Consider the following 27102-nt stretch of genomic DNA (forward strand, 5'->3'; position numbering starts at 1 on the left):
TTGGACTTGATGATCTGCTCAGGTCCCTTCCGACTCTAGAAACTATGAAACTATGAATTGTGAGCCTGGAAACATTTACAAGATGCATCATTCTCCCAGAGTGTTCCAACTGTCTTCTGTCTTATTTAATGGGCAAGGGAGTATGTTAATGCCAAGTATTTGCCCTATGAAAACCTGCACTTTCAGGTGCAGCAAAAATTAATTCTATTTTGAAGTTCCAAGTTTTAAGAAAAAGCAGCTTTTCAGGACTCATATATTATTATGAAGGGGATATTTTGCTATACAGGCCACCTTTAACATCTGGTCTGTCTGTTATGTATTTTAGGCACAAGTCTAAACAAGGCTTCTTTAAACATTCTTTAAACAAGCCTTTATTCTGGGTTTGTGCTTTCAGGAGAAAGGATTAATTTACCACATAAGGGATCCCAAACTCTTCCAACATCTCTACAGCAGTGTTGTCTGCTTTCTTAATTCCTGCTATGCTAGCCACTAATAAGAACATCCTCTTCAAGCTTCCAAAGGCACAAAGAGCTAAGCGGCAACATAGCAGCAGTTCAGTAGCAAGGAGAGGTGATTTTAGCCCCCACACAGCTCCTAGTATCTAGTAGGGCTGTACTTCTTGCTACAAACCATCATTATCCTACAGGCAGAATAAATCTAGTTCAGAAATGCAGTTTATCATGGCCAGACACTTCCCATTTTAACAACTGACAATAGGATCTTTATAACCTTGTCAAAATGTAACTATTTGGACTAAGATTTGCCTGCCCAAATTTGGCTTAGAGAGAGAAATTTATGCAAAAATCTCAATTCACACATGCTTGTTGGAGCCTTGCAGTTTACTAGCAGCCCAGCTTGAGACCCTGAGTTTGCAGTAGCAAAAGAACTGAATTCTAACAGCAGCAGCTGAATTCACTGAGAAACATGTCAAAATGGGATTTACCTCCAAGGAGGATTATTCTGCACTGGTCCGGTCCTGCAGGGAGCAAACCAGGAAAGCCAAAGCTGCAACTAAACTCCAACTAGTTTCAAGCATCAGGGACAATAAAAAGTCCTTTTTCAGATATGTGGGGAGCTGGAGGAAAAGCAAGGGCAACATTGGACCCCTGCTGAACCAGATGGGACAACTGACAACTGATGCTCAGGAAAAAGCCAACCTATTAAATGGGTACTTTGTGTTGGTCTCTCATCAGTCCCATGGGATGCCCATGCCTGCTATGGGACAGGGCAGTTTGGATGAGGGAGATCCCCTTGCCCTCCATCAATGCTGACTTCGTAAAAGAACACCTTGAGAGGCTGGATACCTTCAAGTCAGCAGTCCCTGACAATCTACACCCCAGGGTACTCAAGGAGCTGGCGAGCATCATAGCCCAGCCCCTGACATGGATCTTTGAGGACTCCTGTCACTCTGGTGTAGTGGCCGAAGACTGGAAGAAGGCCAATGTGGTGCCAATCTTCAAGAAAGGGAGGAAAGTGGATGTGGCTAACTATAGATCCATCAGCCTGACTTCTATCCTGGGGAAGGTCTTAGAAAAGTTTATTAAAGAGGTCATGCTTAATAGACTGGCCAACGCCAACAACCGAAGGGATGTTGCTGGTGGATCTTGCTTGACCAATCTCATTTCCTTCTATGACCAGGTGACCTATCACCTAGACAAGGGAGAAGAGATTGATGTCATATATCTTGACTTCAAAAAAGCCTTCTATCTGGTATCCCATGATCACCTCTTGGCAAAACTGGCCAATTGTGGCCTTGGGTCCACCATGATCTGCTGGCTGGAAAACTGGCTCCATGGTCGGACCCAGAGGGTGGTAATTGATGAAAGTCAATCATTGTGGTGCCCTGTGACCAGTGGGGTCCCTCAGGGCTCTGTCCTGGGGCCCATACTGTTCAACATCTTCATTAACGATGTGGACATTGGAGTCAGGAGTGGACTGGCCAAGTTCGCAGATGACACCAAACTTTGGGGCAAAGCATCCACACCAGAAGACAGGAGGGCGATCCAGGCTGACCTGGACAAGCTCAGCAAATGGGCGAATGAGACCCTGATGGTGTCTCCCACCTTGGGAAGAAAAACCTGCAGCATCCTTGTAGGCTTGGTAGTGCTACGCTGGCTAGGACTACAGAAGAGACTTGGGGGTCATCATTGACCACAAGATGAACATGAGCCTTCAATGCGATGCTGCGGCTAGTAAAGCAACCAAAGCCCTGGCTTGCATCCATAGATGCTTCTCAGCAAATCCTGAGACATCATTCTCCCCTTGTACTCAGCCTTGGTGAGGCTGCAGCTGGAGTACTGCATCCAGTTTTGGGCTCCACAATTCAAAAAGGATGTGGAGAAGCTTGAGAGAGTCCAGAGAAAAGCCACGCTCATGATCAGAGGTCAGGAAAACAGACCTTGCAACGACAGGCTGAGAGCCATGGGACTCTTTAGCCTGGAAAATTGCAGGCTCAGGAGTGACCTGATGGATGCCTATAAGTTTATCAGGGGTGACCACCAGGATCTGGGGGAGCATTTGTTCACCAGAGCTCCCCAAGGGATGACGAGGTCAAACGGTCATAAACTACTGCGAGACCGTTTCAGGCTGGACATAAGGAAGAATTTCTTTACTGTCCGAGCCCCCAAGGTCTGGAACAGCCTGCCATCGGAGGTGGTTCAAGCACCTACATTGAACACCTTCAAGAGTAAATTGGATGCTTATCTTGCTGGGATCCTATGACCCCAGCTGACTTCCTGCCCTTTGGGCAGGGGGCTGAACTCGATGATCTCCCGAGGTCCCTTCCAGCCCTGATGTCTATGAAATCTATGAAATCTATGAAAATATAGAGGTCTGTGTAATGCAACTGGTTCTGAGAATGGCTGCAAGTTAGCCCTGAAAGTTGGAGCACAGGTCTGCCAATTTATGGGTTTTATTCCTCAGTGCAGTAAGATGAGATAATTCTTCCATCTCATCTCAGAGGAGCACTGGGAACCTTAAATCACGGTAATGTTTCAAAAGCACTCAGACACTGTGATAGGTACAGCCTTGAATGTCCAGGAGGATATTACCAAATCACTTTATCCTGTGCCAGGTTTGGATGGTGTGCAGTGTATAGAGCCTGGGGCATACACTGAAGGAGAAGCATATGAAGAAGTGTAGCACAGCTACCAGCTGCATTCAGCCTGTGCCCAGAAAGGGGCAGGAGTGAGGTGGGGAATGGACACAATAGAAAGTGATCACATAGCTATCACAATGCAGACACACAAAGCAGCCTTGATTCTGGTTTTGCCCAACTTCTGCATTCCTGATCCTGATTTTGCACCTTTTAATATGGTTGCTTGTGACTCTCCTGCCTGCCCCACTGCTTCCCTCCTATCCTTCTCCGGTTGTAATATCTTGGTAGGATTCAGACAGTTAATAATCAGTAAGAGAAGCTTCCTGTGAAATGCTGATATTGTCCCCAGCTTTACATCACCAAAAAACCACACAGGGTCATTAGCTTTCAGGCCCTCCCTTCTCATGTGCTCTTATATGAGAGACATATGACCACAGGCTCTTACTTTAGTCACATACTGAACCTGCCTGCTATAGGCTTTCAAATAAATGTACACCCATCCTGTCAGCAGGTCAGACTAGTGGCTGGTTGCTGTCACCAACAAACTAGTGCGCTGTCTATTTGTGGTATTCAAATATCCCATTATGCTGGTGTCTAAACATCTTGCAGCATTTAATGCACTGACTCTCACAACAGCCCTTATGCCCTGTGGGTTCCCGGCAGGCTGGATAGTGTGAGCGTGCTGTGTGAGCTATACAAGCAAGAACTGCCATGCGGTCAGTTGGGAAGAGGCATTGTGCCTTCCTCCTGCTCATCCTCGCCAGGTCTGCAGTGATACCGGGTGAGTCTGACTGCTCGGGGGCTGTTGCTGCTGGGAGGGGAGGAGGGGAAGGGAACTAGAGGATGGTTCTCCCCATCACTGCTGTCCCTCTCATTGTGGGTTTCAGGAAAGGGCACTGCAGATTCTGTAGCTCAGCACCAGCATCTTTGCCCTGCTCTCATTCCCCTGCTGCTGTTCGTGATGATCACAGGCCTGCAGTCTAAAAGCATCTGCTTAGTGACCTTGATCGATCCACAGTTCACAATACAGCCAGATGGCAGAGGTGAGGGCTCTTCCCTCATGTCTCTACTTTCTTTCTATCCGGGTTTATTTAACAGGCCATAGAGTGCCCAGATGAAAGGGCCTGTGCACTTGGAGTTTTAGCCAGGAATTGTGTTCAGGGCTTTACGCTGAAGGTTGGTGGTAGCTCCCATGGGGGAGGGCTGCAGTCTAGTTTTATCCTGGGCACAGGGGAGAGATCCCACAAAGGGACGGAGAACGGTTCCTGGGGCTTTACTCTGAAAGCCAAAGGGAGCTGCCTCACCTCTCACCTGCAATGGCCTCTGCACCGAGAGCAGGGGCCAGCTCAGGCTGCGGGTCCAAAGTTTTAGAGCTGGGGGCTCAGGCTAACGACAGCTGTGTCCACTCCACCAGCCCAGCTACCATCTGAGTGTACAGCCTGTGTCCTTGGCCCTGGACATTGCCACAGAAACTCTCACAATACTGATGAGAGGAAGCCTTGAACACCACTTCTCAGCACTAAGTACAAGTAGTGGCAGTGGGGCCACACGTCCAACGCACCAGACTTGTCAAAATCTACAGGCTTCAAAAGATGGGTCTTGCTTCTCTAGCACTGCTTATCAGAGGATTTCAAAACACTTCGCAGGAGGATTTAATTCAACCTCAATACCATTCAGGCCCCTCCTCCCCCTTTTTGCAGATGGACTAATTGATCCAGGGGGATATTTGGTGACATGGTCTACCTAGTGACACGAGCTCAAGTGAGGTGAGCTCATGAGTCATGGCATCATGCAGGGCTCATGAATAGAGGTGGTCAGAATAGGATGGGATTTTCCCTGAAAGATTTTTAAGGAAATGGGGAAAAAATATCAGATTTCTGCAGAAAAGTTTGATTTTGTGTTTTAAAACAACACAAAACAAAAATGTTCAATTTTATGATCCAAGATGGCAACCCCAAGTTGCCAAAACTCACTGAGTGCTAAGTGAAATCAGGTATCAATTTATAATGAGCATTATAGCAAAATAGTGGTAAGTGAAACAGCATTAAGCAGTGGGTGCCTGTATTTTTAATGTTTGTCTGCTGAAAAATCTCCTCACCTGTAAAACTGAAAAATGAATGAACAAAATATTTTGAAGTAGAAAATAGTAGGAACACAGCTTAGCCACAAAGGTACATTATGTGCAGGGCCAAATCTGTAAATAAATAGACTGTTTTCCCAAAGTCAGCAAATTAGTTTCATTTCTGGGTGGAGAATCAATAGGACACTTGTAAGACATAAAGAGAATTCTCTCACAAAATTAAAGACATTGGAAGTTGAGGCATGCAATGCAAGTGCCATGCCAAGCGTTCTGGCAATAGGATCAATGATGGTGAGATTTACCAACGAAGCTAGCAAGATAACAGGACAGCAATCTGCACTCTGGGTGGGCTTGGATGTGGAGCAACTTCTCACACCTCAGCTGCCCAAAAAAGAATAGATTCATGTCAGAGAAATGGAGGAGGGCAGAATATAGAAACATCTACATTTGCTGATGTCCAGTTGTTTCCTGTGCAGTGTCACAGTGCTTGGTGTGCATAAGATGGAGGCACAGTCTTTGCCTTGTATGGTTCAAAGTTTGTGGTGAAGGTCTTGAGACAGTGTAAGCTGGTTTCACTTGCTGACTTCAACTGAATAATGCTGATTTTTACTTCTTGCAGATCTGGCCCCGTGTGTTTCGCAGACCAGACAATTCCAAGCCCTGGTTGTATACATCAGCCCACTTGGCCTTTGCTTACGTCTGGGTTAAAATACAGTCCATTTTCCTGGTATAGATATAACCTTAGTCTTAGGTTATTTGCTTCTTAACAGAACAGAATGACTCTTGAAAAATGGCAGATTGGGGACAGTGGACATGGACAGGGCAGGAAGCAGAAGACAGGGAGCAGAAAGCAGATCAGACAGGGGAAAGGGATTGGAGTGGCACTCAGGGAGGTGACCCTGTGTTTACATGATGCTTAAAGCGGTTCGTTTCTCTGGAGGCCACCAAAATCACAGACATACACTCATTAGATGGCACAAAAGGTGTATTTGCAAATAGGGTCAGAGCAGACAATGGTGAATAAGGGAAAAAAGTATGCATGTCCAAAACTTGTCCCCAGATCACTAAGTGACCTTAAAAGCTTCCTGTGTTCAGAAGTATAACTGGTAATACTCAAGACTAATCATGAGGCATGAGCTGCTCATGTACACGTGTGATGTGACCTCAGAAAAATGTGACCAAGTAGACATGTAGTGGAAATACACCATAAGTGCAAAAAGGTTCTCTCCTTGCATTCAGATATCAGAAGCAGAATAAACATTTAGAAGGCAACCTAGGGGGTTGCTGCTAATACTTTGTGGTAATTTAACTGTATTCTGGAGGGCTGTTGTGATGCCAAGCTGAGGAAACCACACTGCCTATCAGATACAGGTATTGAGCCTGAGGAGGGAGAGTTTTGCACTTTAGGTTAAGCTCCGGCTTGTTAAAGGTGCTGGGTTGCCCAAAATCCTCTGCTTGTTTAAGGTATAGGTATAGTACAAGCCACAGCAGCAGCTGAGCAAGTTTCCCACACGTGAAAACACATCCATATAGTGGCCACATGATTTTGTGAGAAAGCTGCATCTTCCAAAACCCACTCTTAATCTGTTCTGGCCCTGCCATCCATACCATTTGAAGTTGGAGCTGGATGCTAATTCCTCACTGAGGGTAATTCCTTGCCAACTCATTCAACAGCTTTGTTGCCTAGCTTCTCCCATACTTTTTGCCAGATGGTGGATCTGGGTGATTCTGCTGATGTGGTGAATGGTGTGGTAGAGGACAGAAAGCTATTTCTTGCTGAGAGACTGTGGTGCACTGGCTGATGTCCATATAGCAGGTGGTGGTCATCTGTCTCCTGTACCTGCCAATGTCATCTGCTACTTTCCTCCTCGTGTAAGGGGGCACTATGCCAGATAGTAAGTATAGGCAGGGAGCAGGAGTGGGTTTTAGACAGCTCATTTTACTTCTACATGTATCATCTAGGGCAGTGTCCATAAGTTTACTCACTTACTGGCTGCCAGAACTGAGACCCTGAGCACCAAATGGCAAAAGGCTGGACATTAATAACAGGAGCTGCATGAGAACACAGAAAACAGTGGGCGCATCTATGCATGCATTTACTGTAGCCTAGGTTTACTATGCAGTAGCTTACACATCTACACATGATGCTATGTTGGAGGTACCAAATTAACTCAGGATTAAGGAGATTTACTGTGAAATAAGCACATATACTTACTTCACAACAAACTATGCTAATTTGCCGTTAAGCATTTCATGTAGATGTGCCCAATATAATCCTGTTTTCAACTGGTTAATAAATGGCCCTTCTAAGAATTTGTGGTTTTTAATCTCAGTGTCCTGTCCATAAAATGAGGATGATAACAACACTCAATCTTATACATTTTATTATGAAACTTAAATCATATTACTGTTTGGAAAACTCAGACACTGTGTTGGGTAAATGTTGAAAAGTCCATGAGGAAATGAATGACAGTATCTCAGCAGTTCTCCACTGGGTGCTGTGGGGTTTCATGACACCCAAGGGTGCCATGAAACCCCCTCAGGAGTGCTGTAGATGGTGATGGCCAGGTGAAACTGCCTCTTGTGCAAGGTTGCAGTATGTGCACACTCCTAAATTAAGATTATCCGATAACCCTAAAGCAGGCAGGACAACTAGTTTAGGCTGCAGCTCTTCCTGGTCTGCACCATATTCAAAGAAGTTGTCAAGAGTGCCCTGATTATGAAAAGGTTGAAAACCACTGCTTTATCTATTGCTGGGTTTGGATTGTGCATAGGGCCACACACTGAAGGGGAAGGATATAAGCAAGTGTAATAGGAAGTGCAGCCCATGCACATCTAGCCCATGCCCAGAAAGATGGGTGATGGGGTCATGGAGACAATAGGAAGTGATCAGACAACTAGATACTGTAGCACAGTGCATACAAACAAGAGAACGTTGATACTGGCTTTCCTGACATTTGAGTGCCTGACTTTGCAATCTTTGCAACTCCTTAACATAGTTATAATGTTTTTATTAGTATAGAGATGAAGAAAGCAAGCAGTAAGAGATGCTTCCTGTGAGCAAATGCTGACCTTGCACCACTTCTGTCTTGCCAAAAAGCACTGAGGGCTCTTACAATTTTAAACCTTCCCCTACCATACTCGTTCTGTGAGACAGAAGACATAAAGCCATAGGTTCTCATTCTTTGTCGTACGGTGAACCTGTCCACCAGAAGATTAACATGCCCACAACCTGTAAGCACTGCAGTCAAGATTAGTCAGGATTGCTAAGTAGGCTAAAACTGCAGATCCTAGTTAGGAGCGCCTCAGACCAGGTGACCAGGAAGGTGATGAGCAGAGGCACATATAAGCTAAACCCAGGGGCTGGAACTGCAGTTTTTGGCAGAAGCAGGATGTGGCATACTCTGGGAGAACAGGAGCTGCACAGGAATAGGGGGATGCTAACTTATAGACCCAGAGCAGTCCATAGGCCCTGGTGGGAAGGTGCCACTCAGAGGGACTGCAGTGCCCCTTAGCATGCCAGAGGAACCAGAAAAGACTTATCACGTGATGTGTAACATGCCACACATTCAAGTTCATCAGCAATACAAACCAGACACAAAAATGTTCCGCATTTAATAAGTAATATCTTTGTGGCTGGTTGGCCATTTTCATCCCATGATAATTACTTTGCATTTGTAACATATCACAGTTTATTTCCTAATTAACTAATCATGCAATACAAGTAATGTTTGCCAGGAGCCAGAATGCCCCTATGTGGACTTTATGTCAGTCTAACTCCAATACTGTAATATTAGCTGTGCTATTTTACTGTGTGCGCTAGCCCTCAGTCCATATTTTTAAGCTTTATCTGCAACTTTAACAATGATACACTTCCTTTGTTTTTAATGAAAATTCATGTTCTGTAGCACAAAGCACCAGCTTTAGACAGGTGACCACATGACAGACTTGCTGTTTTTAAGCCCTGTCCCAATTAGAAGCATAAAAACATTTAAATAGAAACTCTTCTGCTTCGTGGCCCACAAGAATCAGTAAAAGTGCAGGTGTGGTTCACCCCTCTGCCCTCATCTGACCTGTGGCTGCCCCCATGGCACTCTGCATAGGGCTAAGCCCCACCTGTTCCCACCCAGGGCAACCTGTGCCCTGCTCCTGCCTGCACTCACCCCACACCTACCCACAACACCACACCAGCCCCAGCACCATCCCTGGACACCTTCCACCCACTTGGCCTTCTGCAGGTGGCTACTCATCACACTGAGCAAGCAAAGTGACTGGAAGGCACCCAGGAGCTGGAGCCCTATGCAATGGGGCAGGAGCCATGTCACTGCAGCTTCCCCTGATCTGTTCTGTGTGCAGTACTCGGCACACACCCCAATGGCTACCACTGTGATCCTGAGCTGGTGGAGGTGGGGGAAGATGAGCAGTACCTGGGCAGCTGCAGCGGCAGCAGAAGCAACCCTGCCAAAAAGCGGTGCATGCTGGCTGGAGCCAGGGCCAGGGTCAGGGCCAGAGCCAGGGCCAGCATGGGGTGGTATTGTCAGCTAGCATGGGGCAGGTGAGAGCATGGCCTGGTCTGCTCCAAGCAGGAAAGAACATGGCTCGTACCCATGTGGAGCACTACAGGGGCAGCTGTGGATTGGGTGCAATCAATTAATAGGCCAGATCAGGCTCACAGACTATATTTTGCCCACCCCTGCCATAGCATGTTTTAGCTGTCTTCAACAGATTGTGAAGAGGTGGATTGTCAGCAACCAACAGACTAAAGAATGCTTTACTTCCAATCCAGTTACGAGTCGGTTTGAAATTTTTCTTTGTACGCAGGTTCCCAGGCAGGTAATACTACTGAACCCAAGACTCAACCCAAAGAAGAAAACAATTCAATTCCCCAGGAGAAGCAGGAGAATTGCGAGACACAAACTGTTACTTACGGTAATGTACTTCCTGAATTCATAGCTATTAGTAGGCAAAGTCTTTAGGGCCTTGAGAACAAGGGGCGTAACAACTCTTCTTGCACCACAGCATTTTACTGCCTCACATGTTGCTGTATGGCTGTGGTATAAATGGGAACAAGAGTGCTGCTCGGGTCCCTGGAGGATGAACGCAAGTGACCAGGGCTGAGTCCTAGGAATCACTGTCACTTTGTCACAATTCCAAGCTGCAGGGTTTTTCATCTTCAAAGTAGGCTGGGTTGGCATCTTCCAACTTTGTGTCCATACTGGAACACCCAGTTAGCAAAACTCTTATTCATGTGCCTAATTTGGAGAGTGTGAACAGTGCTATTGAGGTTCAATGGGACCTTCTGTAGGAAGGCAGGAATTCAAGTGCTTAGTTGGATCAGGGCTATCCTGATGGGCCTGAATGCCCACAATTACAACTTGTTATATACTGTCTGGTAAGAGCAAGAGGCAGTGTACATCACTCCCATGTGACTTTGAAAAGCACATCTCACTGCAAGAATACCTGGTCTAATAACAATGGAGGGGACCTCTGGATAGGATGGTTGTCAAATAGTGGTTCTCCTTCTGCCAAGCAGAAGAAATTAGATAATAAGGAACATCACCACATGTGAGGCAAAGATAGACAGAGGCTGTGGACAGACAATGCTTAAAAAATTCTAAATATACTTTAAATCTAAATATTATAGATGTACATGCCACTTAAGACTGGCTTAAACTTCCTGGCTAAGTACAGAGAGTTAAAAAGGCCGAGGATGAATTGATTCAATCTTTGTAGATTAGTCTAAACTGCATAGATTGAACCTATAAGCAAGTAAACAGGCATTCACTTTTCATTAAAAAAATGCAGCCACATGCCTGAAATGGCCCAAGCTGGATCTGGGCAGTGCTAGAGCATGCCTCCCTGCTTAGCTGGAGCAGACAGCTTGGGCTAAGGCGAGCTTGCCCACCCTAGGAGGGGTGAGGTTTGTGGGTGTGGTGCAAAGCATCCTGGGATATCAAAGGACTGTGAGTTAACTTCAGTCTGGAGGGGATTTGGGGCAGAAGTTCAATAAACCAATTTAACCTAAATCAGTTAAATCTGATACTACATCCATCCATGTTTATCTTAAACCAGTTTCAGCCATTTTGAAAGCAGTTTATACACACTGAACTTCTAGGCAAGGGACAGAAATTACACATATACCAGTATAAGTGACCAAAAACCAGTTTAGATCTGTAACACAACAGGGCCAGGTACAGTCATTACATTTTTACTGGTTTAAGTGATCGGAAACTGCTCTATACCCATAGCAGAAGTTAGGCACACATAAGCAGAACATTTAAAAATGGTTTAAAAATGGCAGAATCCGGCTTAAGATCTGTCCCCCCACCACAAAGAGTGAATGTGTGTTCTGCTTGCTACCATTCTCACCTACACTGATTACAGAAAACCATGTAACTTAGATTGATTTTGCCATGAGCTTTTTGAATGTCTGTACCTAATAAACCAGGATCCTGCTGAATGAAGTTTATTTCTTGTCAAGAGGTCCAGGTGCTCTACTCTGCATGGATACCCCTGCATCCCTAGGCAGGGTACCACCACATAGATTTTAAGAAAGTATACTTATGTTCTTTACTAGACTCACTAATTCTTTTTTGTTTATTTTTTAATTTTTTAATTTATTTTTGAGAAGAGGGAACAGAAATTGAAATTGTGGGCTGTTGGGATGGGGCAAATATACTGAACACGTGGGACTCATGTGGGACTTCCTTTTGCCAGAGGAACTCAGTCTAGCCTCAGGCTTATACCAGCATAAGTACAACAAAACCATATAATAAACCAGCCATATCAATGCTGGTAATTTTATGAGCTGTAGATCAGGGTGTGTACCTCATGCAAAGTCTCTCTGATACTATTGAGCTTCCAGCTATTAAACCAAAGCTCAAACTGTGGATGGCACAGCAGCAGCAAAAGGCCAGAAACAGCTGCAGTCTAGAACACCACATGGCCAAAGCTGTGGTCTCCTCAGCACCATTTTTCATCACAATTGCTGCCAAAGCCAGAAGAAAATTAGAAGTTACCCCAGGAGCTCCTCCAGCACAGCTGTGCCCACAGGCTCAGCCGGGCTCCACTCCCCACCAGGGCTCACCTTCTGAAACTTGGAACTGTGGCTGCAGTAGGGAGAAGATTGTATGGAGCTGGGGATAATCCTACAGACTGGGGGCACAGGCACACATTAAATTAGCAGTCCATGGTTGAAGCTATGAATACATAACCCAGGTGCACAGTGCTGTCTGTGGCCACCACCAAATAGTGGGATTCTGGGGTGCCTGGTAGCCAGTGATCTTGCCCATCCCTTCTAGTGGCTGCGGCAGGTTTCTCAAGAGGAGGGTCTCCCTGTACAGAGGATGAGCCTTGCAAACAAGGGTAATTATATACAGGATTTAATTATACACAATATCAATTACAAATAATCAAACAGGTTTAACTCATAAAGGCTATTAATGAGAACATACACTATATACCCACAACCCCGGTAATGACAGTCACAACATATAACCTTTCTTTTGAATACTCGTAACCTACAAGGAGAGTACTAATCACAGATAGCTATTAAGGCACCAACATTAAACCAATTGAGTTACAGACTTATAAGCTTGCTTCTACTGAAGTACACATCCGATCAATAACTTCTATGCGCCAGGACGAATATGATGGCTCTCTGCCCACTTAGCCTGGAAAGGAACAGCCACTTCTTTCCCCTCTCGCTGCAGTGGGGGCAGGTCCTCCTTGGCTTGGGTCCCCTGTGCTTTCTTCAGGCGTCACACACGGCCGGCCATCACTCCCTCCCAACGCCTCTGCACTACACTTCTCTCCCCTGATCTGCTCCCCTGACACAGCTGGCCGCAGGGTCTGGGCTGCTGACTCAGGCAGTCCCCCTGGCCAGTACACACACACCCACCAGGCACTTGGGAGAGGGTTTTGTCACTTCCTTGTCCTGACTTTCTACAGGACGCCTCCCCCAGGTAACTAGGGTCTAGCATTCCTTAAACCCACCTTTCCCAACCGCGAACCGTGTGGACTCCATGGCTCCCTCCAGCCTGTGTCCCATCTCCTTCGACCCCCACGCGGGTGGACTGGGCCTGTCTCCCTCCAGTCCCTCCTGCTTGTGCAAACTCCCACCACGAAGGGCATGTGGGCTACTTCCCTGCTAGGCCCTAGCACTGCTCTCCTCCTTGTCCCAGGGGGGATTCCTGGGCACAGATGTCTCCCCGAGCCTGCAGCAACTCCCCCAGCGGCTCTGCAAGCTCCTGGGAAGCACCACGTAGCCAGGCTCCCTCTAGCCCCAGCCTGCAGTGTGGGCCATGTCTCTCCCTTCCCCCAGGGAAGGGGGGAAAAAAAACTGTTATCCAGGACCTCCCTAGCCAATACCAACATGGATTTTGTGTGGAGGCTTCCACAATGGCCCCTGTTGCCATTTTTTCTCCCCCAGAATGGGTGCCTCCAGGCGGGCTTCATCCACCCACACTATGGTGCCGCCTTGGGACAAACATCCCACTTTCACAGCACGTTGTCTCTGGAGGGGCAGCTTTCCCATGCTGCTGCCCAGCTGTGCTCCTCATGAGACACTCCCCCTTTAGGCAATCACAACCTTACTGCTTGTTACGAATGTAAGGAATGGCTCTAGGATCTGAAGAAGTAAGGTCTGAATAAAGTAGTGCAGTGCATTACAGGTCACTGTCCTAAGACTTGGAAAGACTTCCTAAATGACTTCTCAAGTGTCTTCCTTTCCCTGTGCTTTCTCCAGAAAACATCAGCAGGTCTGCCGGTAGCAGGGTTCTGCTGCCCTGTCCTAGACCTTCATGGGACAGTCTGGTAACAGTATCTTGGAAGATACGACCATGGAGTGGAGCTCACTGCAGCCTGGCCTACAGGGACGACACACACACGGTGAACAGAACAAACTGCAGTGAGAGTCTGGACTGGAAGTCTGAACCAGAGCAGAATTTTACTCTTCAGCTTCCATCAGTGCAACTCACTGACGAGGGCTTTTACATCTGTGAAATCGTAACCAGGGATGGGAACTTCCACCGATGCTACCGTCTGACTGTGTTAGGTAGGAAATACCTTGTACTGTTCTTCAGTGGGCTACATGATCAGACCCAGGCCTGACACTGAGCTCCTCTTCCTGTATGAGGATGGGAATACAGGTTTGGAGAGTGCCCCACAGAAAGATCTGACTAAGATAAGCCCAGTCACATTTTGATCTCTGATTCCTGTGTATTAACACCCTCTAGCTCTGCCCCTACCTTCTCCTTTCCCTCTCTCCAGCCTCCTTTCTTTCTGCAGTCCCTTGCAGCAGTGGAGTCTTACTCTTGGGCTGGAAGGAACAGGTAGGTTTGAGCAAGTTTTCTATTGGGTATAAAGACCCCTCTCTGTTAGAGGGGACCTCTAAACAATTATCCCTTTACCCAGTCATGCGTCCCAAAAGTGATTTTCATTAGGTTAAACCAAGGCGAAGGAAAAGTGCCAGAGCAACGGTTCTAGTACCTGAAGCCTTCAATTCACAGCAGATGCGACTCCGCAGGTAGCGCTGAGACTGGTGGGTACACAAAGGAGAGACAAGGAAGTGGAAAATCCATCTAGGGCCAAAGATGTTGTTTGGGCTGATGGGCTAGTTCTTTTCACAGCTGCCTTTTTTCTTATTTTTAAAAAGAAGCCAATTCTACCTGGACACTCAGCTAAACACTTTCACAGCACCCTCTTCTTCTGAAGCACCAGGACTCTGATTTCCACAAAAGCAGCTTCTCTTTCCAAGTAACAAGGTTATAGAGCTGCTGCTGCATTGTCTTTCTGGTGTCATGAGAAAGGCTTCATCAAGCTGCAGAGGAATTTTAAAGGAGAAACTCCGGTTACCCTCCATTTAAGGAGTCGATAGTCAATTCCTGCCCCACTTCCTGCTGATGCATAAAGCGGTTTGTTTCTCTGGAGGCCACCAAAATCACAGACACACACTCATTAGATGGCACAAAAGGTGTATTTGCAAATAGGGTCAGAGCAGAGTCAGAAACTCAGATTACTCTGAACCCACCAAGGAATTTTGCAGGCTGTATTTATCTTTTCCCTCCTGGGCACGTGTGCAGAAACAGTAACTCTTACAGCTCACTTCCGTTTCATACAAGCATACATGTGGTTACATCACTACATACATCGCATGTATAGTATAATTAACTACTTAAGTATGCAGGGCGGAGAGGTAAATATGCATCAGCTAATTAAGCATGCTCAGAGACTACTATAGGTCACCAAGAGTTCAACCCCCCCTTTCAAGGACACAGTCAGTTGAATTCCATCTTCTGTAATCTGCATGAGAAAGGCTAGGGAGAAGCTGGGGGAAAGTCTGCGATTTAGCATAAGAAAAGCTGTGGCAAGGCTGGGAAAGGAAAAAAGTCCTTGGCAGTGTTTTTTTCTTATCGGGTGCAAGATGCAAGCTGTGCATTTCTAACAATACTCCATTTCTAACACTGCCACCAACACCCCCTTAAAGATCTCCCCTCCTCCCCCCCACATACACACCAGCTCCTCTCCAAGTTCAAAACACCCACCATTGGCCCTGCCCCCCCAGAGACATCTTCTTCTCTCTCAGCATCCAAAACGAGACACCCCTCTTCTCCAGAATCATCAGCATCTGCTCTGGGCCCTTGGCCACCAAACATCTCAGGAAACGTTTGGGTTAGGGGGCTACTCTCTTTAATCTGCCCCTCTTCAGAACTGTTGCTATGGTAGCCTTTTCCTGGCAGACATCCATCTGGTCTTCATGGTAGTAAGTCGTCCTGGGAGAGCAGCAGCTAGAGCAGGAGGTCTGCCAGCTTCTAGTGGGAACCAGCTGCCCAGCAATAGTCTTTACAAAGACTGTGCCTCGGGCCAGGAGCGAGCTGAAGGCTGTAGGCAGATACAGAGGCTGCTTAAGGAGAAGCGACTGACCCAGGACTGTAGACTTGCCTCTTGCAGAGGCCCTAGATTAGATAATGGGAAATCCCTGTGCTGTGGCTGAGGCAGAGATCAGCTGAGCAGTAGGGGTGGGGTGGGGTGGGCCCTCTGGCCCTGAGTATTTGGGAGAGGAAAACTCTGGAGGAGAGCAGGGAACCCGTACCTACAAGGGGAGGAAAAGATGCTAGTAGGGGTGCGTGTACCTGGCGGGATGAGATTTTGGTGAATGCCTGTTTCTGTTCACTATGGGGAAGTTATATTTCTGTTCAAAATGTACTGATAAAAACTGGAGGAGCAGCTTAAAGGGGTAGTCTGAGGCCACACAGCAGAGTACAGAAGAGCACACTGCAATATTTAACCTGGAGAGGGCCAGGCAGAGGTTGTAGGGCCCAGTGCCAGAGCCAGGGTCAGGGACCCAAGGAACAGAAACTAGGAGAGGCAGGAGATGTAGTGAGAAGAGACTGAATAAGATGTGTGAGGAATGGGTGTGGCTGCAGAGGAGGCTGGAGGTCACACTTAAGGTCAGGAAGAGAAAAGAGATTGGTCTGAAGACTGTACCATTAGACTCCCCCTTAAGACAGCAATGCAACCTCCCCAGACACCAAGTTACATCAAGACCTTTTTACTGTGGTTGGTGACAAGCAAAGGCATGGCAGATGAAAGCAAAAGCAGAGGATCAAAAAAGAGACTGGAAAGTCCAGGATTGTCCCACAGGGAGGGACATCAAGGCCACCTTTCGCATGACTCCTGTCACCAACTGGAAGTGCTTTCATTTTTTAGTTCCAATATGATACCAGAGGGCACATCATGTAAAGAGTCGCCATTGCCACACTCCCTTCATTCCCATTCCCCTTGTTATGCTAGGCTCCTCTGGGTACAAATGAGGAGGGTACCATGTTAAGCACATCAAACCAAATCTTTCCCTTTTCTCATGCCTTGCAGTCCCTCCGAAGGTCACCGTGAATTGTGACGCAAGTGGCAATGTGGTGTGCAAGGCAGCTGCAGGAAAACCAGCTGCACAAATCTCGTGGGTCCCAGAAGGCTGTCACAGCGCTACGGACAAATCTCACCCCAATGGGACAGTGACTGTTCTCAGCACATGCATTGCTAACACCACTGCAGACAGTCAAGTAACCTGCTCTGTCTCTCATCCAACGGGAAACCAGAGCCCATCCATAGGCTGCCCCTCAGGTAACAGTGAGTACCACTTTTATTCTGCGCAGGCTGCACTCACAATGAATGAACCCACATGCATCTCTGCCCAGGGAAGCATCAGTGATACTGGCCAGGCTGCAGCAGGAACTGTGAGCACTGTAAACTGTTTGGATAGGAAAATCTGACAAAGCTACAGAAATCCTCCATAAGACTCCAGACTGACATGGGGACCTTTCCCTGTGCTCTTACCACAGAAGTGCCTCACATGGCACAGAGCCAGGTAGGGGACCGTTAACCAGCTGTGGAGGCTTTCACCAGTTCCACTGTGGCCCAGCTGCTTGGACATAGGGAGATTTGGGCTGTATTTCTGGCTCTGCTGCAAACTCCATGCATGAGCTTGGGAAAATCCCCAAACCTGCGTGCCTTAGTTTCCCATTCTGAAAAATGTCACTGTTGGTGACTGAGTGGGAGGATGGGATCATTGTTTGCATGCCCCATTCCTTATGCATTTCTGCTAAGGCAGCCAGGATTTGCCACTGTCACAGGATACAGGCTTGGATCTAGGACCTTTGGTCTGATGACTGTGCCAATTCTGATGTTGTCTTAGAAGCAGGCTGCAATTCCTCCATGATTCTATGAATGTTTTAAGATGAAGGTTTATCTGCCTGTGGTCCTCAGATGGATGCAACAAAAGAAATAATCAGTGAGGAAATGTAACTGAAATAGAAACTCTTTCTGTTTAGAAAGGAGTAACATGGGTCTTCTGCGGTTGGTCCTCATTCTTTCTGGTCTCCTGAACTTGCTGTTCATATTAGCTTTCATCCACCTGTGCCTGCCTTATGATCGCCGGTATGTATCCTATAGCATTAGTGAATCAATTTGTCTAGATCTGATATCATGCCAATGGTATTGTAACAAACCCTGCAACCCCAGAAACTGTCACAGAGAACCACCAAGGGAGGTTTCCACTTTCATATAGGGATGCTGAGGATCAGGGTCACCAGCCAATGAGCTAAGGAAATTGGGCAAACCACAGGTAAATAAATGTTTTAGTGTACATACACTTAGGATATATATGACAGATAATAAACAGTGGGTGCAATTACACACAAGGTGGATGGTGCAGTTGTTACTGTGCAGTCATTTAATACTTGCTTTAGCAAGTACTAAGGGACTACACAGTAACTAGCATTCCTGCGCAGTCGTGATGCAACATGGCTATTTTTAGAAGCTACCGTGTAGTAGCTCATTGCTAATGTGCAGTAGCATTGGAGTAATGGTTCATGCCCAGCCACACTACATCACTGTGGCAATAAGCTACAGCAACTTAGCTGATCGCTATGTCAGTGTAGCCTCTCACATATACGTGCCCGCTGTCCTTTCTTCTGTAGCCTTCTGGGAGCTGTAGTGCATGCTACAATTCCTTCTCCCAGTGCCCCGGGGGTGCCCAGGAGCTGTAGTTCTCTGTACAAAATTACAGGACATGACAGTATTATACAAGGATACCATGCCATTCAGCCCCATCTGATAGTTGCACTAACTGAACATGTGGCAGGTACAGCAGAGGGAGGCATGCTATACCTCAGTAAGTGCAACACCCCTGGAGAAAATGCATACAGGAACATTAACCTGCCTACCTCTTGCACCCAGGGGATCTTCCTGTGAGGATGGAGAGCCAGCAAAATAAAGCTGTCATTAGCTTTAATTAATTGAGTCTCCTCTGGCAAACTCAGATACAGCATATTTACAGCATGTCAGAGCAGGCTCTTGTCACATCTACAGGCACCCTAAGGTGCCACCTTGCCCTGCTTTCTTCCTATTACAAAGAAAAGCTATGGTATGTAGCATAGTTCTAAGTTAAGTACACCAAAGTTAGGAAATGCCCAAACGTTTCCGGTTTAAGCTTTCTCCATCTGCCTTACACATGTGCATGAGTGACACAGTGTTTAATTCCATCTCTTTCGGCCTTTTATACTGATACCTGTTCATGAAGTACTTGTGCACCATTCACATACAGTCAATAGCACTAGGGAGGCTCTTCACTGATGTGCTGATTCTTATCCTCACTGAGGATCAAAACTGCTGGTGTGTGGTGGTTTGGGAGTGTGTCTGGATTTGTGGTGGTTTGGGAGTGTGTCTGGATTTTTACACAGTACTTTTGGTTGGATTGTATATTATGGAGCAGAAATGCAGCAGCACCAAAATGGTAAGTGTGCAACTGAGAGAGTGTGGCACCTGTTCTTAACACTTTAATATTTCAGAAGTAGCTTTCCTATTTCTTATAATTGCCATTCCAGAAACACAACGGATAATGGAGGTGGACGCTGCATGCCAGACCTACCTCCCATCCTGGGTGATATATAGGTAATATCAGAAATATCCCACCAACTTTGTAGCCTTTATAGGGGGGACGTGAAGAGGGTGGTATTTGGACTCTGAGCCAAAACTCATCCTCCTCTTCTTTCTTCCTCTGCAGAAGACTTTCAAAATCAGAAATTGAAAAGGATGACTTGTAAATGCACCTAATTTTATTGTTGAAATAAAGATTTGAAATCCATATAGTTCCTTCTGGATGTTGCATGTTTTTTTCATAGCCAGACTGGCACGCATGACAGTCTGTGTGCTTTGGGGGTGGGTCTGAGAGGTCAGGACCGTGCTCGCCTCAGCGTGGGGAAGCTTTGCTTGGGGGTGTTTCTAGAGTGATGGGATTACTGGAAGACAGTGGCAGGGTGGATTGGTATGTGAGGTCCAATGCTTGTGCAATGATTATGTTAGCCCCCAATCCCAATGTACAGGAATCCTGGCAAGACTGACTCCTGAGAGGGCAGCACCTTTTGGTAGCCCCCCACACAGAGTGCCCCATCCCAAACCCAACAATAAAAAGTGGAAATACTGCACCAGGGGACAGCCTTAACACTTGAAAGAAGGCAACTAGCAACTTCTCAGACTATCATAAGCCTATCCTTGGCTTTTCTTTTTTGCATCACCTCTACCACACCCTCTCCCTGCCAGGCAGGGGGAGCAGCTCATCCTACTTTCCTAGCACCACCAGGCAGGTCCCCTGTGCCCACACCTGCTGCATGAATGCTGGGCAGTGGGATGGAGTAGGGTGCTTGGGATCCCTGCTAGGTCGGGACAGCTGTCCTCGGCATGGGGCTCCCCGGGACCCAAGGAATCTTAATTCACCTCTACACCATCCCCACCCCAATCCCTGACCCAACCTGCCATGCTGCTGCTCAGCTTGGGCAGTCGCCCCTGCTGTTTCATGAGAGGATACAAAAAACAGGACACAGATCATTCATTGTCTTTTACATAAAAATCCTTCAATTTTTTTGTTTCCTTTTTGGGTTTTTTTCATTAGTAAAACCATGAACAAGTTACATTTGTAGAAATGCAAGCATTGACAGCACCACCCGGCCCCCTCCCACCCCCCGCCCCCACTGCAGGACATTTAATGGACAGGGGACCCCAAGACCATTTGGGCAGCAGTACCCCATAGTTTGCGGCAGACGCCCCTGCAGGGCAGATCAAGGAACGTGGGGGTGGGGAGGGGAGTTTAAGAGAAAGACATGTAACTGGAGCACCATTTAATGTTGAAATACAGTACAGAAATTCATACAGTTCCTGAATTGGCATTTTTCTTTCATAGGCAGACTGGGGGCCAGGCGGTGGGGGAGCCAGGTGGCCACTCATCACACTGTCTGATTATTTCTAATGATTACAGCCACCAGACTCAGATGCTGAGCAGGCAGGTAACCACATCCACTTTGTTCTACGTTCACATTTCCATAACTTAATAGCTTTTAGTTAGTCACAACTAGCATTGACTAGTCAGAATATTTTAACTAGAGCAACAAAGACTTATTCATAGAATCATAGAAGTTGGGTCGGAAGGGACCTTGTAGATCTTCAAGTCCAACCCCCTGCCTGGCCGGGAGAAAAAAACTGGACTCAAATGACTCCAGCCAGGTAGGCATCAAGCCTCTTCTTAAAGACCCCCAGGGTAGGAGCCAGCACCACTTCCCTTGGAAGTTGGTTCCAGCTCCTAGCCACCCTAACTGTGAAGCAGTTCTTGAGGATGTCTAATCTAAACCTCCTCTCCAACAACTTGTGTCCATTGTTCCTTGTCATGCCAGGGGGTGCTAGGGGAAACAGTGTCTCCCCCAAACCCTTCTGGTCCCCCCTAGTGAGTTTATAGACAGTCACCAGGTCCCCCCCAGCCTTCTCTTGTGAAGGCTGAACAAGTTTAGGTCCCGCAGTCTTTCAGTGTAGGGTCTGCCCTGCTGCCCCCTGGTCATGTGAGTGGCCCTCCTCTGGACCCTCTCCATGTTGTCCACATCCCTCCTGAAGTGGGGCGCACAGAACTGGACACAGTACTCCAGCTGTGGCCTGACCAGTGCCACATAGAGGGGGAGGATCACCTCCCTGGCTCTACTTGAGATGCACCTGTGGATGCACGACAAGGTCCAGTTAGCCCTGCCAACCGTGACCTCGCATTGTCGGCCCATGTTCATCTTGGAGTCAATAATGACTCCAAAATCCCTTTCTGCCTCTGTGCTCTCAAGAAGGGAGTTTCCCCATCTTAGAAATGTGCTGCTGGTTTCTACTGCCTAAGTGCAGCACCCTGCACTTGTCAGTATTGAAACACATCCTGTTTATGTTAGCCCACCCCTGCAACCTATCCAGGTCTTGCTGCAGTCTTTCCCTCCCTACTAGTGTGCTCACCTCACCCCAAATGTTTGTATCATCAGCAAATTTAAACAGGGTGCTTTTCACCCCATCGTTCAAATCGCTGATAAAGAGATTAAACAGTGCGGGCCCAAGGACCGAGCCCTGGGGGACTCTGCTGCCCACTTCCCCCAGGTCAAATATGACCCGTCCACCACCACCCTCCGAGTACGACCCTCCAGCCAATCTGCAATCCATCTGACTGTGTAGGCACCAGTGCCACAGTCGCCTAGTTTTTTAATGAGGGTGGGGTGGGAGACAGTGTCAAAGGCCTTGCTGAAGTCTAGAAAGACTACACCCACGGCAACACCTGCATCCATTGCCTTTGTAACCTGATCATAAAAGGCAATCAGGTTGGTCTGACATGACCTGCCCCTAATGAAACTGTGCTGGTTGCCCTTGAGCATCATCCCTGAAGCTGGCTGTCCCGGGGAGCTAGAGCGGGACTTACCGGCACCGTCAGAGAAACACACGCAGCCCGTCAGCCGCTTGTTTATACAAACGTGACCAGAAGATGACGTCATCGGGAGCAGGCGGCCGGCGGGGATAAAAGCAGCCATGGAAGAGAGGAAGGGGGAAGCAGAGGAACCGGGACTGGGTCCAGCAGCAAAAGGGGCAGACAGCCCCAGAGCAGAGCAGGCGGCAGCTTCCCCAGAAAGATGGGTGGAGAGCCCCAGGGAAGGGCAATGACCCACTCAGCCGGAGAAGAGAACAGCAACAACAGCCGGCTGCAGGGCGTCGGATGAGCGGAAGCGGGCAGTGTGGCTGGAGACGGACTGCGAGGAAAGAGAAGCCGGTAGAGTGGCCGACGAGGGACCATCGGGACACGGACCTGAAGCCTGTGAGACCCACAGGTTGAGTGCCGGGGCGGTGGTGCGGGGGCGCAACCCGGCAAGAGGGGGCAAAGACCCGGGAGAGCCCCGCGAGGGTGTAGTTGGGCAGAGGTCGCCGCCAACCGGCCATGTTTAGAAACCTATAGGGTGCCCCAGGGAGGTTGGGGCCAGATATTGCCCAAGGGGACCCGGGGAGGTCTGAATAGGAGCCTCAGCTGGTAAAGGGCTGAGGAGCAGGACTTTAAGTTGTTTATAGGTTTGTTGCCCAGTTAAAAGGGTACCCCAGCAGGAACAGCTGAGGTGACACATTCATGAAGATACGGTCAAGGATGCTTTAGGGGGGACACAACCTGTGCTGCGACCCAGTGCAGGGTCAAACAGGATAAAGGAAGGAAAGGACGTGGCAGACTGGCCCGAGAGCAATCTGATAAGGGCAGGCCAGGTCAAGAGGAGCTACCAGCCCACCAACAGGAGGTCCGACCCATAAAAAGAGGAGAAGGCACTTGAGGTGGCATGAGGCCGGGGGTACAGGGGTGGCGGAGCCCCGCGACGTGACCGCCAAGGCATCCCTGGCCGCGGAGCACCCACGAACCAACCTTAACTGAACTTAATATCAAGTCATGGCGGGCGAGAACTAAGGCGGGGACTGGGCAGTAAGAGATCTGCTCTGATCCCGTAGCGATCCCGTGTGAGCAGCGGCATCTCCCCCCTAGTGAAGGTGAGCCACTTATGGGTGAGGATCCTAGTCCAGCGGTCACATCGGCCCATCACAGATGTGCTCCTTGAGGATCTTCTCAAAGAGTTTCCCAAGGATAGAGGTAAGACTGACAGGCCTATAGTTGCCCAGGTCCTCTCTCTTCCCTTTTTTGAAGATGGGGACCACGTTAGCTATCTTCCAGTCATCTGGCACCTGGCCTGAGCACCATGAGCACTCGTAAAGCCGTGCCCAGGGCCCTGCAATAACCCCAGCTAGCTCCCTCAACACCCTGGGGTGGAGATCATCTGGACCTGCTGACGTGAACACGTCCAGCCCCTCCAGAAGCTCTCTAACCCGGTCCTCCCCAACCTGAGGTCTGGAGGAGTTCCCCTCAAGTCCGTCTGGCATCACAGCGGGGAAGTCCCGGTCCCTGCACAAGAAAACGGAGGTGAAGAATTGGTTAAAGAGTTCCGCTTTCTCCTCTGGCGGAACCACCAGATTGCCCAGCGTACTTTGCAGGGGCCCCACATTACCCGGTGCCCTCTTCATCCTCCCAATGTATTTGAAAAAGGACTTTTTATTATCCTTGATCTTGGACGCTAGTCCTAGCTCTATGTCCGTCTTAGCTTTCCTGACAGCCCCCCTACAGACCCGACAGAGGAGGTATACTCCTCTTTGGAGATAGCACCCCCCTTCCACTGGGTGTACGCCTTTTTCGTAAGCAGGCATTCCCAGATGCCCTTGATGAGCCAAGGGGGCTTTTGGGCACTCTTGCCCCCCTTGCTTCTTGTTGGGATGAAGTTGGGCCCTGAGTATCATTTCCTTAAGGAACGACCACTCGTCCTGGACACTGAGTTCCCCTGCCCTCAAGGACCCCAGCGCCTCACCCACTAGTCTCCTTGTTGAACTTGTTGAAGTTGGCCCTCCTAAAGTCTAGGGCTACCGTCTTGCTGCAGGCCCTTGACACCCTGCGCTGGATGGTGAATTCCAGCAAGCGATGATCGCTATCACCCAGGGGGTCAAGGACCTGGAGGCCCCTTACCAGGTCATCGCCTGTGGCCAGGACCAGGTCCAACAGGGCAGTTCCTCTGGTGGGACTGTGCACCTCCTGAATGAAGTGGAGGTCCTGTATCTCAGCCAGGAACCTCCTGGAACTGTCCGTCCTGGCTGACTGTTCCTCCTAGCAGATGTCTGGGTAATTAAAATCACCCATGACAACTACATCCCTTGCCCTAAGTGCCTCTGCAAGCTGGCCTGAAAATTCCCGGTCCAGCTCCTCCCCTTGGCTGGGGGGTCTGTAGTAGACCCCCACCGTCAAATGGCTCTCCCCACAGCCCCCTTGAATCTTGACCCAGAGTACTTCAGCCTGCCCCTCCTCTGATCCCATTCTGCTGGCAGAGGATGTGTATTGCTCCTTGACATAGAGTGCCACACCACCACCTTTCCTATCCCGCCTGTAAAGCCTATAGCCCCTAATGCTAACTGCCCAGTCATGGGACGAATCCCACCACGTTTCTGTTAGCCCTATGATGTCTGGGTTTGAACTAGCTATTCTGAGGGCAAGTTCCTCCTGTTTATTCCCCATACTGTAAGCATTGGTATATAGGTGTGGGGGACTACCCTTCGCCGGCCGCCCGCCTCACAGGGATGGCCCCTGGAGAAGAGAAGGATCTGCCATCCACACCGCACCTCCGCCAATCTCGCCTGCCACGACTTGATGGAATATGGGGGTTCACCCGTATGGGGCGCGGGCAGTCCGGATGTGGTCCCTCTACTGTAGCGTCCAGGGGTCCTGAGGGCTCCTCCACCCATACACCCTCGCCCGGTCCTCCGGTTTGGCCACCTCTCGGGGCGAGCTACCCCACAGGGCATTAGCCCCTGTAATGTTCAAAAGGGGCACAACAAAAGGAACAAAGAAATACAATTCCAACACAACTTCTAAGCCCACTGTCCCTGGGCCAGAGTTTACCTCACTCCCCAGTTGCCCTCCACAGATTTCAGGCTGGGATCAGTTGCCCTTAGCCCTGGGGCACTTCCTGTCCCTGAGTCCGTCCACGGACCCTCGCTGTAGGGTGTTTTCCCGCCTGTGCGGGCCCCTATTAGGGTACTTATGGTACCCGGCTCTGGCTGGGTGCCGCTGCCTTCTGCGGTGTCCGGGTCTTCGGTCCTCCACCGCCGGCTGCTTGTGCCCCCTGGTCACGTTGGGGCTTACCTCCGCCCCAGAAGGTTCTTCCACATGGCCAGACGGCTTGCAGCCGCCTCAGGAGGGACTCCCCGCCGCCGACTTCTTTACCGCTCCTCTCTGCCTCCGCCATCGCCGGCTCCACTACCGCCGGCTCCGCTGCCTCCGGGTCCGCAGTCTCCAGCTCCGCCGCCTCCTGTCCTGGCTGCGGCCAGGGCCTCTCTCACCTCTTGACTGGAGCTGGGGTGCTCCTTTTATTGCTCCACGTAGGTCCCAACCCGGATCCGTCCGGGTTCCTGGAAGGGGAAGACCTCAGGGGCAGCTTCCAGGTCCGGACCCGGAAGCTGGGCCGGGTTCCTCCGCCCTTCGCGTTGTTCCGGCCCCCAAAGTCCTTGACCCCTTCACAATAGGCATTTAAGGCCTTGCAAGACTGTGTGTGCCACCCCGCGTTTAGGGAGACTGTCTGGACCCCCGTTCCTTACCTTAGCACTCCTTGCCTTTGTCACCTGTCTTGCTCAGATGGCATCTCCTCGTCTTCCTGCGGCTCCCTCTGCTGGTGAGGCTAGTTTAAAGCTCATCGTACGAGATCAGCCAACCTGGAAGAGAAGACACGCTTGCCTTTAGGAGAGAGATGAAGCCCATCCCACCCCAGCAAGTCCCCCACCCAAAAGCATGGGTCATTATCAAGGAACCCAAAGCCTGCCTGGCGGCACCAGCCACGTAAGCGCCGGTTGACCACGCCAATGCATGTTTGGGGTTTTTTTTGGTTTATTCTTCTGTGAAAAGATATTCTTATTTTTTGGTTTATTCTTCTGTATTTGTTTGCAGTTTTGTTTTTGTGTGGTTTGTGTTTTTGCCAGCACCTTGACACTGACAGTCTTTCTCCTTGAATCTTGATATTTGCTTTTGTCTTTGTGTTATTGTGTTTTTTGCACTTTTGTGGTTGTGTTATTTCTATTTTTGTTTGCAGGCTTGTTGATCCTGTTGTCTGTGTTTTTGCAATTTTCCTTGCTTGTGTTTGTGTGATTGTATCCTTTGTGAATGCTGATGCTTGTATGCATATGTATAGCAGTAGTCACTTCTTCAGAATATATGGGAAATGTAGTCCTTATATAGAAAGAAAAAAATGGAGGACTAAGCCAATACTTGCCCAACCCTCATGCAGTTTGGTGCCCTACTCTCACGGTAGTGGTGGTACACATACCACCATCACTATCTCCAGTCTCTTATGTGCTCCCCCTCCATTCCCAGCCTGTGCCCAGCCCCCTGCTTGAAACTGGGCAGCACAGCATCAATCTTTTTCATTCCTTTTTCTTTTTACTTAATTATTTTAATTAAACATAAAATTTTAAAAATCAAATATTTTAAAATTATTTTACATATTTTTTGTACTCATGTTGT

At 48.6% G+C, this 27102-nt stretch overlaps 2 protein-coding genes across 2 annotated transcripts in view; one reads left to right on the plus strand and one right to left on the minus strand.

Annotated features, from left to right (window-relative positions):
• Positions 1–3808: 3808 nt before the first annotated feature.
• LOC149874106 (cell surface glycoprotein CD200 receptor 1-B-like) lies at positions 3809–18669 on the plus strand. The gene is made up of 5 exons (XM_090040516.1): positions 3809–3878; positions 3985–4140; positions 13924–14232; positions 17049–17297; positions 18653–18669. The coding sequence occupies exons 1-5, from the start codon at positions 3809–3811 to the stop codon at positions 18667–18669; spliced, it is 801 nt and encodes a 266-aa protein (XP_089896642.1).
• Positions 18670–25845: 7176 nt separating this feature from the next.
• LOC149874107 (cell surface glycoprotein CD200 receptor 1-B-like) overlaps positions 25846–27102 on the minus strand; it is a 32487-nt gene continuing 31230 nt past the window's right edge. The window contains exon 4 of the mRNA XM_090040645.1: positions 25846–25997. Within this exon, the coding sequence (XP_089896771.1) occupies positions 25846–25997 (152 nt within the window). The remainder of the gene's footprint in view (positions 25998–27102) is intronic.

The sequence above is a fragment of the Crocodylus siamensis genome, chromosome 1 (genome assembly GCF_052110815.1).
Source record: "Crocodylus siamensis isolate JL-2025a chromosome 1, ASM5211081v1, whole genome shotgun sequence".
NCBI lineage: Eukaryota > Metazoa > Chordata > Crocodylia > Crocodylidae > Crocodylus > Crocodylus siamensis.